The sequence below is a fragment of the Dromaius novaehollandiae genome, chromosome 19 (genome assembly GCF_036370855.1).
Source record: "Dromaius novaehollandiae isolate bDroNov1 chromosome 19, bDroNov1.hap1, whole genome shotgun sequence".
Taxonomy (NCBI): domain Eukaryota; kingdom Metazoa; phylum Chordata; class Aves; order Casuariiformes; family Dromaiidae; genus Dromaius; species Dromaius novaehollandiae.
In genome coordinates this window covers 4262772-4277979 of record NC_088116.1, presented here as the reverse complement: position 1 = coordinate 4277979, position 15208 = coordinate 4262772, and the positions used below count along the sequence as shown (strand labels likewise).

At 45.6% G+C, this 15208-nt stretch overlaps 1 protein-coding gene across 5 annotated transcripts in view; it reads left to right on the top strand.

The window, feature by feature from the left end:
* Positions 1-479: 479 nt before the first annotated feature.
* YPEL2 (yippee like 2) overlaps positions 480-15208 on the top strand; it is a 40586-nt gene continuing 25857 nt past the window's right edge. The window contains exons 1-5 of one of the 5 annotated variants that reach the window (XM_064523156.1): positions 480-601; positions 3366-3446; positions 4760-4817; positions 5850-5965; positions 13172-13483. In XM_064523156.1, coding sequence (XP_064379226.1) covers positions 13367-13483 — 117 coding nt within the window. In that variant the 5' untranslated portion in view covers positions 480-601; positions 3366-3446; positions 4760-4817; positions 5850-5965; positions 13172-13366. The remainder of the gene's footprint in view (positions 602-3365; positions 3447-4759; positions 4818-5849; positions 5966-13171; positions 13484-15208) is intronic. The other 4 variants (XM_064523158.1, XM_064523157.1, XM_064523159.1 and 1 more) reach the window with 4 other exon arrangements.

The following is a 15208-nucleotide window of genomic DNA, read 5'->3' as shown; positions in this document are numbered from 1 at the left end:
GTTCGCTGTAGGTACAGTATGTACAGATTGTCTCTGGTCCAAACTTCCTCGGCTGGAGGGGTTTCTGCTCAGGAAGGCTCTGCTTGCCACTTCACTTTCGCGCGTTTTGTTTGCGGAAAGTAAAGGCAGCGACAGCCGTTCCGCGGCGGCGCCTGCCCCTTTAAGGGGAGACGCATCTGTTTGTTGTTCCCCCCGCGCGCTCCCATGCCGGCAGCGCCGCGGCCGCTCCCATTGGCTGCCGCCGCCCCAGCTGTTGGCCTGCGCGAGGCAACCTCCTCCAGCGGCGGGGAGGGCGGGGAGAGGTTTGTGTGTGTGTGTGCGCGCTGGGGGGCGGGAGCCGCAGCGCCGGCCGCGCGGCCTCATTGGCCGCGAAAAAATGGGCTGCGGCTGGCGGCGGCCAACCGCCGGGGTGTTGCTATGTGCCAGCGGCCGGCGATTGGCGCGCCGCCGTGGCGCTCAGGGCCAGCAGGCTCGCGGGAGCGGCTATAAGGGGGAGGGCGCCGGTGGGGAGGGGTAGGGCGCTGCGGGGCTGCCTGGTGCGCGTCGGCGGCCGCGCTCCGTCTGCGCTGGGGACGCGCTCGAGGCGGCCGAGCCGCGACGAGTGAGTGCCGCGGGGCGGGAGGGGGCCGGCGGCGGGCGGCGGGGCGCTGAGGCGCGGCCGGGGCGGGGGGACCGGCCGGCCGCCGCGGCGACCTGCGCCACAGCGCCGTCCTTTCCCCCCCCCGGGGAGGGGGGGCAGCGCGGGCCCGGGAGCGGCTGTGAGGGGCGGCGGGGCGGATCTGCCCGCCACTAACGGCCCCGCGGGGAGCGTTTTCTCGGGGGCCGCCTCCCCTGAGGGGAGCCCCGCCGCCGGGGGGGCCGGGGCCTGCGGCGCCCCCCGGGCTGGCGGCGAGGCGGGCTCGGCCAGCGGCGGCCTTTGTCTGCGGGGCCGCGGGCGGGGAGGGCAACAGGTCCGCGCCCGGGGGGGCAGCGAGCGGCGCGGGGAGCCGCGGAGGCTTCGCCTCCCCCGGCCGCCTCTGGCGAGGGAGAAAATCAACAGGAGGCGGCGCGGGCGCGGAGCGGGGCTCTTTGTGCGCGGCGCGGTGGGGGAGGGGGCGGGCCGGCGCCTCGGATGCTGCACCAGGTAGCGCGGGGGGGGGGGGGGGGGGGGGAATGGTCCGTCCTAACTAACCGTTCTGCTCCAGCAGTTAGAGGCAAACAAACCTCTCGCCCATCGCGAATCGCAGACGGGATCCGTGCCCGAGGCAGGTTTAGGCGTGGGGCGCCGGGGTCTGCCGGGACCCCTTGGGCTGCTGCCAGCACAGGCCCGAGGCTGGCTGCTGCCCAGGACGAGGTGCCATGCGACTGCTCTATTTACTCACACGGCTGCTTCGAGTCCCTGGAGACCAGGCCTTTCCCGGCGGTGGCTCTGCGCTTTAGAAGTGACATCACTGCTCGGTGGGGCAAAAGACAAGTTGCAGGGCGCTAGGCACAATCCGTGAAGAGAAGATCCTCATCTCTAGATGATACTTGGTGTTAAAGGCAGGCAGTTGCTGCACATGCTGCATGAAAACCAGTCCACTGCAGGGAACAGGGATAACTCAGCTGGTCTGTGCTGTTACCCCTCATTAGGTGTGTGGCAGCTTCTTCTGTAGAGAGCCGTGATGGGATCTGGGGTCAGACTATGAAATGCTGAGTGTTCTTCATCTTGGGCTTTTCCACAGAAGTTTTCGACTTTGATCCAGAAAAGCCAGGGGAGTTTGAGATGACAGAAGTAGCCATGGAGCAAGTTATGGGTCTATAGCTTAGAATTTTAATGCTGGTTTTGGGGAGTCAAAAGAGTTTAAAATGCTCTAGTTTAAAATGTGAAATTTGTGATGGAGAAGAAAAGGTTGAATCGCCTGCCCCCCACTCAAATTTACAGGAGTGAGTCTGTCCTCACTTTTTTCTGGCCTCTATCCCAAAATACAGAAAGAGGAAGGTCCACTAAGATGGTGTTCTTAACTTGCAGATAGCAGTTAAACATGGGGGTGGGCAATATTCCTGCCTTCCTGACATTGCCTTCTTCAAACTCCTACTACATGCTCCAGATAAGGATTTTCCGCTAATGCGTTTACTGTTACTTAAAGTTTATACTGGGTACCACAGAGAGGCCTTTACTAAATTAGATGCTTGTAAACAAGCAAATACTGAGAGAACTTGTGCTTGTAATCCGTGAGAGGATTCTGCCTGGAGAGGACATACATTTCTTGTCACTTCACTCTTGCATAGCACTCCATTTACTTTGTTTAAGACCTCATCATGTTGGCATCCATGCCTGTTGTTTCTTTTAAACAACGTTTGCTATGCAGTGGTAATACTTTAATGGGGAATTAACAGTTTTTCCTTTCTCGTTGGATCCCTGAAGCATTCTTGTCTCCTGCTGAAAGACCATTTAAAATCGAATCTTCATACTTTGAAGCTAAAGTTGGGAGTGCTCCAAGGAAGGTAGAGACATTTTTCTTCTGATGAAGATGTCAAGTGCTTCTACTTTATATATACACTTTTCTTGCGGGTATTTCTTTCATGGTGCCATGATCTGAGTAGTATTGGCAAAACTTTATTGGTCATTGAGCTCCCTTATATCCTCTGGATCCAGTTTTTGGATCAGTGATTTCCTTTATTTGCTGTTTGGAGTGGGAAGTTGTGTCAGGGTTGTACTGAGGAAGACAGCATCACTACCTGTAAATCCACATTCCCTCAAAGGCTTCTTGACTCATGGGTGTCAGACTACTTGTTGCTGAGAGAGAATTTAATTAAGGAACTGGTCACTCTGGTGTGGATCCTGGCCTAGCAGTTTAGAAAGTGGGAACTCCTTGATCTATTGTGGTACTCCACAAGCATTGCAAGGATTGCAGAGGAGTAAAAACCATTTATTTCTTGTTATTAAATCATGGCCTTGCCTTCAGTCATGTGTGAGGAAGCCTCTTCAAGAAATGTCAATAAGGGTAGGCATTCATTGTGCCTCAGTCATTAGGTGGCAAGCCCATGTTTGCTTGAGCTTAAGCAAGGTCTTCATTAGATGTCAACTATGAAGTGCTAGAGCAGTGGGATTCAAAAAGGATCACAAAGTCGAGTCCTGAATTGAAAGATTAGGACTTCAGTTGTCTTAGCTGCTTTGAAGCTGACCAGTGAGATTCGAGGTGAAATCTGTTAGCAGAGTGCATTTATCACTTTTGAAACCATATCAAAAAACACAGCTTTCTTTTTTGCACCCTTGACAAAGCCCTGCAGGTTGGTCCTTCAAGATGTTCCCTCTTCTTTGTTCTTGTTAATTTTGAGGTCTTGTCTTTTAGATCTAATCACAGTAACTTAAAGACTAAGGATAGGTTTCCTTTTCCTTCCAGAAGCCAAGACAATTCCATTGAAGAGATGGACTACTCTGAATCCTAAGGCCTTCTCAGCTCTTTAGAACACACATTTAGCTGGTAAAATAAGCACATTTGCTGATGGTGTGATGCCAATTGAAGATGTTCTGCAGCTTGACTTATTTGGTAGGGCAGAAAATGCAGTTTTCCTGGTGGACTGATACTTAGGGGCACTGGGTTCCGCAGTGTCTTTTTTGACTTTGTTCCTCATTTGTCAGGGCGTGGCTTAAGACACTTATCCCGATAGTATATGAGCTGGTTGTTCTTGTGTTCTGGTTTTGTGACCCTCTACTCAATGCCCATATCTGCCTGACTTATCTGAGAGTTTTTTCACTTGCTGATGCAAGATATATCAGAAGTTTGGAGCAGCTTCATGTCCGGAAGTGTCACTGGACTGGCCAAGCCACCTGAAGCTGCAGGAAATAACGTAATTAATAAGACTTAGTTCTCCCACGTCTTGCACCTGACAATCTCAAGTCATTTGACAATGCTAATTAAAGCTAATCACACTCCTGTTTTTAGTAAATAGCTATTATCCCCACATCACTCTTGCTTTAACAAATGATAGTGCCAGGCAATGTGAGTCACTGGAAGTTATGGGAATGCAACCCATGAGAGCTGGCTTCCGGTCTCCTCTTCACACAAGCTTACGTGCCCAACTAGAGATATATATATATATATATATTTAATGTGCTATAACAGCTCTTGAAGAGGTGTAAATGTGAAATGTTTTGCTGACTCAAAGTATGCAGCTTCTTGGGTCTTCTTACTGCAGTTGTGATTTGTACAGAATTAAACTCCCCACATCAAGCAAAGGCTATTAGAAGTTTCAAAAGCCAAAGATTCTTTGAATTTGCCCTTCAGGGAACTTTTTGATCCTCTGAGAGGGAATGCAGAGTGGTGTCAGAGCTGCACTCTCACTTCTCCAGTTTCACGTTGGCAGTGACTTCATTATGAGGAGAAAAATGTAGTCTGGTGTGACCTAGGCAATGCATAGCTCAGCCACAGAACTCTGGAAGATTTAAATTTCGCTGATGAAATAGTGCTAAAGGATGGTTCAAGCAATATGTTATTAAAAACAGATTGTCCAGCATCACAAAAAAGATGGAGTTAATAATTAACTATGAAAAAAACCTAATGAGAATCCCAGGAACTCCCAGCTCTAGCATGCGTCAGAGCTGCAAGAGGTGAGTCAGTTCACATACCTTGGCAGTAACGTGTAGGCCAGTGGGATATCTAGGAGGAACTAATGACAGAAACTGGCAAGGTAACAGCTGACTTCACCATCTTAAACTAGGTTCAGTTATGGAAGATCTGTCACGTGAAAACTCGAATTATAAATCTTCACCTGACTTTACCCTTTTGACACACAGGTTTCTGTACCTTCGGTGGAAGTGAAAGCTAGAGGGGATGACCGAATTGCCATGGAAAGTAAATATCTCATTAATATGGTAACTGTTACATAAATGTTTCTGACAGATTGATCAGAATTCAACATCTTATCCTCAGTGTTATTCAGAAAGAGATGGAAATATCAGGGTAGAAAATAAAGCCATTGTCTCTCCCATGGAAGATCTGCTTCTGGGCAATGCAGGGTTAGGGAAAAGATACTCCCAGGAAGAACCCTCTGAAAAAATATTAATGTAACGTTTTGTTAGCCGATGAAAACTTACAGGATTTAACAAAGGGAACTTGCAAATAGTAAGTCATGACAGGCAGCTATGGCAGATCCTTGTCTCTGGTGTAAATGACTTTGATGATGCAGGAAGGATACTTAGAATGGATAAATGCTCTCACCATGTTCCCTGTCAGTACACAGCCTTATCAGGGGAACAGATGATCCATCCAGCAGCCCAGATTAATTGAATCCTAGTCATACCTTCATTTGCCAAAAGGAAGATAATGGAGTAAGGAACACAAATGTAATAGATGATTTGGTTAGGTAGACTGTTCTACAATTAAAACAAATGAGGAGGGTTTGGGAAGATAAAGATTGTTTTTGTTTTGGTGGTATTTGGTCAGTTGCATGGGAAGAGCTTTTTCTTGATGTCTTTAGCTCAGGTTGGTACTAGACTAGGGCAGGGACAGGGCGTACCAATTTAATGCATAATTTTGGCAGAGAATAATGCCCTTGAATTGTGGCTCTAATTGTTACTAGGCTGAACATGTAGCTTCTTTTAACAGAAAGATGGTTATCGTTTGAAGAACTACATTTTACTGTATGTTTGAGCCATTGCTATTATCTCTAGCACATTGTATGTATTTATCCAGTTCAGATTAAGGACTGTTATCCCGTTATGCAGGATGTTGGTAAGAATTTTCTTGAAATGTTACGGAAGAAAATGGAGCCATTTGTGTTTTAGATTAGTTCAGCTTGGCAGTTTTTATTTATTTGCAGCACAAGTGGGATTTTTGGGTAGGAGCAAAAAGTAAGTGCTGGTTTGTTTCAAATTTGTTCTCCAGGCCAACCATGCTGCTTTTCGGCATATTTCTTCCCTCCGGCAGTTTGGCAGCTCACACTGGCATCTATCATAGTGGTTATTGAATTCCACTGTGTGGAACGTACCAGCAAAGCAAAGGTGAGCAGCTTGCAGCTATAGTGCTTGCAGCGCCACTTGTTATCAGCAGCACAGGCTCGTCTGCGTTGCAAAAATGTTGCTGCCAGGCAACTCCTTGGAGAGTGGGAAGAGGATTCAGTCAGAGGTGTCAGTCATTCTTTTGGTAGAGGCTGAATCTTGCAGTCCGTGTTCGTGTGGTTTCAGGCCCAAAAAAGGTAACGAGTTTTGAAGCCAGCTCTGTAAGATGATGTCTGTTCTAGCTGTCCTGGGTCTTTGTTTTGAGATCAAATTGTAAAGGGGACTTCCAGACTGATTTCTCTCCCTTGCTTCCCGGTGTGGCATCTGTAGCTTATCAAATTGGATTGTATTAAACAGTATGCCTTGTTCTGAAATGCAAGGAAGGGAGAAGTTAGGTTCTGATATTTCATGGACCTGAGTGGTCTTAGTTCAGTCTTAGAGCTGTAAATTAAGTTTGGGAAGTTCTCATGATCACTTGGTCTCTTGCAGCCAAGCAAGAAGTATCTGTGCAGGGCCTTCACTGAATTACTTTAACCTGTTCATCATCTTTCCAATCAACTGTGAGCCTTGTTTCAATATTAAAAAAAAAAAAACCTTTTGCTTCAAATGCAGGCATCCTCTGACTTGCTTGTAATGACAGAGCTATACTTGAGAGCAGGAAAATCCACTGGTGTGGAAGTTGCCTATTTAAAAAAAGTGAAACTGCTTAATTTGATTTATTCTCCAAATCGACAGAAGGTAAATCAGCTATGTAAATAACAGTTGCAAAATAAATAAGATTTTCACAAATTATTTTGGTTTTAATAAGTTATGGATTTAATAGTGGATACACTGACAAAACTAGGCAGACATTAAAAAAAATCCAGCCCAGCATTTTTATGCCTTCCTTTAAATTACCAGTTATTTTCATGCACTTTCCATGTCATCTTCATAGAAAGCCTCTCCATCACAGACCAGAATTGTTGTTGTAGGTGTGCTGAGTCTGTTTTGATGGGAAGATTTATGATACACCACAGACGGACATATTGCCTGTTTTTTTTTTTTTTTTTTTTGTTAAGCTTTAAAACATGATTAATATAATTGCAGTGACAGTTTTAGTATTGATAGCTACTCAGCAGAATAACAACTGATGTTTTTCCTGACAAGCTGGTTATGGTATGTGGAGTACGGCAGGTGCAGCAGGGTTGGAGTTGTGCTTATCCCTGAATCACTGTGGCCCAATAGTCCTTAATTGCTACTTTTCAAATCCCTTTTTGATGCCCTCTAGTGGTTGCAGGGTTGCAAATATTGTTTGCAATATTTTTTGGCATCGGTACAACCTTTTTATATCCATCCATACAGATCCTTTCTTTCCCCCAGAATCTTAGAACACCTCACAGAGGTGAGAAGTGGTATCTCCATTTTGCAGATGAGAGTACTGAGGCTCACAGAAACAAAGTGGCTTGCAGATACATGCAGAGGAATAAAGGGGTAAAGTACATTTATATTTGAAGGTGGTCCAAGTGAGCATCCTACTCCATACTACTTTATTTCTGTTGCAGTTGTGTCCATGGCATCTGCTAAGATAAAAGGAAATGCAGTGAGTTCCTGCTGGCAGTCTCCCATGATTTTTCTTGTTGATATTTTCCTGTCTCCACGGGCTTGCAAGGTCTTGGAGAATGAGCTGGGGAAACACAGGCCTTAGGGAAGGACACTTGGGCCTCATTTATCAGTAATAACCTCTGAGCTGCATGGAGTATCTTATTATCGTGTTTAAAATAGATGTGTTTCAGAAACTTGATACTGAAGGAGAAAAGGTACATTGTCTACATCCAAATACTATTTCAGCCTCTTTCTTGCCTTTCCCTTGTTTTCCATACTTAAATTCAAAATAACCATCTTTTCTTTCAGGATTTTTCAGTACGTACATCTTACCCTCATACCTTCAGGTGATGTGGCTTTATCTTTCCAAAGCTGTTGCAGTTCTGTGTGCTAGTGAGGATCTCCAAACTGCCTCAGGCCCAGGATCTCTTATTGCAGTACTACATCATCAGAGTACGAAAGCTCCTGAACTTTAGCCCAGTGTCTCTGGTGCCTCTGAGGACTGAGTGCTCTGACATTTGGACACTGTTATTCCACAGGGAAAACTGCAGAACCCAGACTCCCATTTCAGTGTCTCATCCAGAGACTATCCTTTCTCTTTTAACCTGCAGTGCTTAAAAAATGTGAAAGCAGTTAATTTCCTTTTCAAAAATCCCCCTCATAAGCAAGTGTGCTTACCTCAAGCACTTTGTTAAAACCACACTAACAACCCAGAGTAACCCTGGATGCTGAAGTTTGTGACCTTGTGGAGAAAAAGACTCTCAAAGCTGATTCTTCCTGTGCTTGAATTACAGTCAGCGTAAGCACATCTCTAGTTCTTTGTATATTAACGAGAAGAGGCACCAAAGAAGGAAGGTTGGCTTTCAACACAAACTTTTTCAAAACTTTTATAGGCAGCTTTACAGAGCTTTTGTTGTGTTCTAATAAGTATTTAGCTGATAAAGTTTCTCATCTTAAAAAGCAAATAATCCACAAAACCAGACTCAACAGACCTGCTGTCTGCCTTTTCAGAATGAAGAGAGTGGCCTCTGAGCTGCTTTGCACACGAGTTTTATGCAAAATTGGACTTCTGTTTGATGGCTTTTATGTTCTCAGCCATTTGGCATACAGACGTGTACAGACAGTAGCCTCGTCTAGCAAGTGTTTGGCACAGACTAAGCATTTCCCTTTTTCTGTATTCCTGAATTTCTAAACAATCGCATATGGAAAAGTGGCTGTTGGACAGGTAGAAGGTGACTGCCAAACCAAAAAGTCATCGCCTGAACAGGAAAATATGTATCATGTTTTATCCTTTGCGGAGAGGTGGCATCTACTTATGACTTAGCAGGATTAGGCAAGGCATCCCTAATGTACACACGCACAGTGTGTGCAGGCAGTACATCGAGCTAATGCTCTCACTGATAGCCACGGTAAGTGGTGTCTCTAAGCTTTTCCCTAGAATTCTTCCCTCCTTTTGCCCTAAACCAGTTTTCTGACTTCTCGCAAATTACTTCATATACACAAATTTCTATTCCATTGACTTGAGTGGGTCCGTCCCAGAGATGAAGTTGTCTTGAAGAATTGTAGAAGAAAAATACTGGGCTGTTGCTGATGGCAGATATGCACCCTCTTTAACAGTATTGGGTGCCATGATTAATCGTTAATAGAATGACTTTGCAGATGCCCATCATCAGTGAGGCTGACAGTTGCTAACTCATGTGATCCTGAGGAGCCAAAGGCACAGCCTAGCATCATCCCTGTGCCTTTGTGCTGTAGTAGAATGAATGCAGCCTTAACCATTAAATGTATTGCAATTTGGATGTGTTTGTCCCTAGGACAGAGGAAAAATACAGGAGGTTGGTTTTTGTGTTGCTGGGAACAATGGCTCCTATTCTGTATGTTTTTTGAGATGATTTTCAAGTGGGAAGTGGGTCTTTCTGGTTAGTGGCTGTGCTCATAGGCTGCAAGAATGCATTTCCTATTGTTTTTCCCTCCTCTTCTGCACTGTGATGAGAGTAGACCTCTCAGCAGTTAATGTACATCGATCAGACGATGGGGTTGAATGCTATATGTGTGTAGTGCCTTTATAAAGTATTACTACCATACTTGAGCTTGTCTGAAGTCTTTTAAAGGTGTTTCCCACGTAGCATCTTCGCTAGGTTTTACACCAAGATCATAGCTCATAGATCTTTATTCTCTCCCCTGCCCTAAGTAAAGAGATCAGTTTTTTGGCCTTTTCAGCACAGGACTGAGAACAGGAACTACAGTTTATCTTAATCTGTGCTTGGGTATCATCTCACTTGAATTTTTTGTCCACTTCTGAAAGGGCAAATGGATTTGCCAACCTCAGGTGTGTTGTGAGGTCAAATAAATGAATACTCCTGAAGTGCTTTTTTAGAAAGCTTTATACAGCAGGTGATAATTTTTAAATTCACTTCTCTGTTAGGTAAATTCATTGGTAGTATTTCCTCTTTTACTCATTGCTGTTCTAGAGTATTGATGCTTAGGAAGCCTGGGCAGAGAGAACAGCAAAGGATACATACAGCATTGCCCTAATATTTATTCCGGTTGGGCATAATTTGTGTCTCCATTTGGCTGAAATGGTGCCTATGGACTGCTTTTTCTCCAACTGCAGTGCTGCAGCACTAGGCTGTTGTTGCTGTGTTAGGCAGCTGATCGGAGAAGAAATCTGTTGGCATGCCAATATGGGAGGAAAGTAGTAAAACTGTCTGTTGGTGTATTTACCTGCCTGTGCTGCAGAAAAAGGGGGAGAGAGGATTGCACCGTTTCAGTACAACTAAATGAAATCTAAGGTTCAGACACAGGCTGTTTTCTCATACAGAAGTCAGGTACAGTGATTGCCAGTCTGTCCTTGCTCTTTCTTCCAGCTGGTCTGTCCACTGTAATCTGTTCCTTACTGACAGGGCTTGGTGGTTTGCCTTGGAATCCGATTGCATTTGGCCCAAGTAAGAGCACATTTAGTCTCCTGCTTCCTTGCACTTGGATGGCAAGGCACATGGCTCACAAATTCCAGCCTCTGAGATCCGTTACAGATGGGATATAGTGTATCAGCTATTGAATCAGGGGTTTGGAATTTGGGGATGGTTCTGTTGTCTTGTGACTATAAAGGCTGGCACTTGGTTAGTTCAGGAAAGCTGGGATACGTTGCTTTTAGTTAAATAAGCAGAAAATAAGGAAGGTTTCTCCTTATTTTTGTCTTTTTCCTATCCTGTTGTAGCCTGAGGTTTCAATCCCCTAAGTGTTTCTCACCTTGTAGAGGAAAACAGTGCTGTCTAATGCACATTTAACTCACTGTTGACAATCTTCTGGTGTACTTGAAGAACTGAGGCGGGATAAGGGTGAGGAGTATTTGATTTCTCTTACTTCACTGATTAGTGTCAAAAGCCAGATCTTGCTGAAATCCAGAGCCGCAGCTATGCACCAAATAGTGCACAGGCAGGCTGCTTAGCTGCAAGCTGGGCAGATGAATTCCATCAAGGCCGAATGAAAGACCCGTTTTGACTAGAATAGGAGCAGGTTTAGTTTCTAATAAGCTGGAAAGTGAGCTCTTCTGTGCCAGGCTGGGTCTTCCAAAGTTCCCACTGTAACTTTAATTGGAAAAGATTAATCTGATTAGTTAGTACGTGCAAAGATCTTTAAGGATGAAAAGTGCTATGTAAGTGCTGACGGCGGTGATGATGTTAGATATGCTTTATCAGCAGTTTGCAGGATGAGTAAGACTCTTCCTCCCTTTGGCTGAGAGAGAGCTGCCTCCTGGAGGGCAGAAGAAAAATGTTTCAGAAAAAAAGAAAAAAAAAACCCACCCCAAACCAGAGATGTCCTGTTTTCTTGTTGGTGTCTGCCTCCTGTTGAGCACTCTCTGTGGGCATAATATAACGAACCTTTGACAGTACTAAATGGTGCCTTTGCGAGCTTATAACAACTCTCCAGTATGATGCTGGTAGTAACTTTACTGAAAAGCTTGCAGATAGTGCGCCTGGCTCTCAGGGACTGTCCGGTTGGCAGTAAGTGAAATGGTTAATGCTTTCAGAAGTGATAAAGTAACTTGGATGTCTTGAATCCCCTTCTCCAACAATTACAAACACACTTAGGAGCAGAGATGTTAAAGATGGGTTTCCATAAATGGCATTTTGGTACCTAAGTGACTAGGTTTTTTGCAGATCTCACTGTGTGGCAGTGATCACACCTCAGGCTTTCCGGCAGGCAGCAGTGATGGTGTCTGAATTATTGTCATTTTTTCAGTATGACTTTCCCCATTTGCGAGCAAGAAAGATGTATTTGCTTAGACGGGTCCAAGTCCAGCATTTACCTGTAGCACACCTTGAGCTCTGTGTATTGCTGGCCCTTTGGGGAGGCTCATCCTGCTGAGCAGTGACAGAACCAGCTTAGCATGCAAACTCTGAGCTATTTTAATAGTATAGCAGCATAGTGACCTGGGCTGGCTTTATTCTAACCTGGAAGATAATCAGATACACTTCAGGCAAGTCACTCCTGGCAGCTTACAGACCAGCTCTTAAGGTTTTGTGCTTTGTCCACTTTAGAAATTTACATTTCAGGTTATGTTGGATTTCGGGGGAGGGGGAGTTAAGGCAATTGCAATGCTCGATATACAAAGTGCAGACTTGGGAACTGAACAGAATCACATGTTTTATGGAAAGGAAAATCCTCTTGGGAGGGGCAGCCAGAGTCCATGATTAATTTCTAGAGCATGCATGCATGCCATGTAGCAGAGGAAGGGAGGGGAGTTACTTTATTTGTCCTGTATGTTTCTTCGATCCTCAGAAGAAATATTTGTATCTTGTAAGGCTTATAGATGTGGATATCTGAAAAACTGATTTCTGCCAAAAAAGACCCAAACATGAGCTATGTAGCAAGTTCCATCAAATATGTTAGATAAAAGATGTTTCAATACTGAATAGGATTTTTAACCAGTCTGCTACTGTCAAGAGTAGCCTTTGGAGGCTGCTTCTACCTTTGACTGCTGTCGGATGTTCTGAGTAAAAAAAAATACTAGAATGCAATTTATAGAGTAGCCTCTGCTGTCAGAGCTTTCAGCAGGCTTTGAAGGAGAACATGATGAAGTAATACTGCATTTCCCATGTGGAAACTAGGGCGGAATGAAGAGGAGAACTGGTTTGGTGACTAGTGCACTTTCCTAGTGGCTGAGGAAACCCAAGTTCAGTTCCCAGCTTTCCCACAGACTTCCGTTGTGTCGGGTTAGTGAGTCACCCAGGACAGCAGCTGGCAGTGCTGACTCTGCATCCCTGCTTTCTCTCTAGCTAATAGAGCAGGGTTTCTCCGAGGGGTGGTACAGAGCTGGACCTTAACACGTGCTGTCCTCCAGGGGCATTTGGGAGAGTCGGTTTGGTGAAAATCATTTTCGTAACATCTTTGTGCCTCTAATCCTTTCCAAATCCATTAACTGTTGGAAGAATGAATCCTCCCTGATTTAGTCAGCAGACAGTACTCTGGTCTCCTAGCTACTCTGACTCTTCCCTGCTTTCTTGATCAAATGCTAGATCATTCTGTTGGCTAGGAGACTGTGGTAGGCTGCGTTTTAGTCTAGTGTGCGTTGAGTGCATTTGCCTGGTGTGACTCTGCTGCTGTCTGTTCTTTTTTTGAACTTAGATTTGAGTGAAGCCTCCGTCCTCTCCATCAGAATCTCTTCCTCTGAAGCTGTCACCAGTGTGTGGAGCCTGCCCCACACCCATCACCTGCCAAACCACGGCCTTTACCTGTGTCTTCCGGTGTTTCCCGTGCGACCCGTCCTGTGGGAGTGCCTCCTGGGCCACCCCGGAGTTCACGCAGCGCTCGGTGGCTCCAATGGTGAAGATGACAAGGTCCAAGACTTTCCAGGCATATCTGCCTTCATGCCACAGGACCTACAGCTGCATTCACTGCAGGGCTCATCTTGCCAACCACGATGAACTCATTTCCAAGGTACGTGCATGACCTCACCCTGCAGGCGTTGGGTAGACGTCTCCTCCCTGGGGAGCAGAATGGCACGCTCCCACTGCAGGTCAGTTGCTGTGGAAATGCCTGGCCTAATTGGCACTGCAGTTTTTGCCTGGAAAATGGGCTGTTAGCCTAATGGATCTACTCGTGAGCTTCTTTTTTTGTTTTAAGTGACCTTGAAACTAACTGTAGCGGAGAGGTTTCCAAATCCTGACCTCTGGAGTGCTTTTAGTGGTGGTCTGTCTCATCTTAATACTGGCTCTTCCCCCTCACTTCCAGCTGCAGAACTGCGGTACCTGGTGGCTAGGACTGCATGAATTACCTTCCCAATACTTCTTGTTCATGTACGTGCTTGTCAGCACAGCCAAAGGGTTGTCACGTGATCATGAATTGGAGAAGTGTCTGGAGATGGTTCTCTGTTAAACTGTGAACTATGTCAAGCAACTACCCTAAAGCCCCTACTTAAGGGAAGTTTCTCTGAACTGCTACTGAAATGTAAGACAGCTTTCCAAAAATTATTGCGTTGTTTCTCAAACTTTTGTCGTTTTGCCAGTCTCCTAACAAGAAACTGTGTGGTGAAGAAGCAAGGGGTGCTAGGTTGTACTCTGAGCTGATGAGGGTGGAAGGATTCTGTCCTGTGTTCTGATCTGTTGGTCACAGGGGAAAGGGTCTTGAGGATAAGCTGAATGAGAAGCTTTTAGAACCAGTAAATCAGGAGTCTTTGATGTGGAGGGAGGAGGCCAGAAAGAAGATCTTTTTCTGAAGTTCAAAAACTGCTGCTAAACTTTCTCAGAGCAGCCATCTGAGCCTGCTGTGCCTGGCTGTGGTCAGGCATCAAGTTTCCAGGTCTTGGCTGGCTTGGCAATCAACTGTTCCATAAAGTTTATTCAGCTCGTAAAATTTGTGTTCAGAAAAAGCAGACACACCACAAGATTTATTAGCTGAGATGAGAGGAAATTGTACTACGAGCTGTGAGCGATGCTGGGGGAAGGGTGCAACTTAAACCTGTTCAGCTTCTTGGAGCAGTGTTTAGAGAAAGGCCAGGATCGCAAGGGATAGAGGTGCTTCACCTGTTGGAAAGTGTGTAGTGCTTCCGTCCTTCCTGCTTGCACAGAAAAGATTAGAAAGTGTCAGCTTGCATCAAGGGCATTGGTCCTCATTAGGTTGAAATTCTAGCAGCTGTGGAGGTCCTCTTGGATTCTTCCTGTTGGGTGTCCAGGACCTGTCGTCTTCCATCAGAGACTGTTCCCTTCCTTTTTCCTCTTGGATGTTGTATGGGCTAGGTTGATCAGCACCTCTGTGATGTTATCTCCATGCCAAACAATTGAATTTTAAGTATTCTGAATAATGCTGACTACAGACTGCAACAATTTTGTTTTTCACAGCTCCCATATAGAGAAGCTTCCTATTAGGATATCATTTCTTAGTCATTCTGGGCCTCAGGGGAGTTCCTCTTCTGGTACAATGGCAGCCTTTCTTGGCAGTGCTGTCCTTGAGGGTCGTAAAGCTGTGAGCTTCTAAAGAGCCAGAGGTTATACATCTCCTCAACTGAAAGAGGTTTTGAAATGTAAATGTCAACAGCACAGTCTAGCAGTTTGCCCAGGTCTGGATGTGAAACACTTTCAACTTCTCGGGCCAGCTGTGTGACTTCAGGACCTTGCTCATGTGCTCAGTTTTGGTATCTGTAAAATACCAGGTTTGGTATCTGTC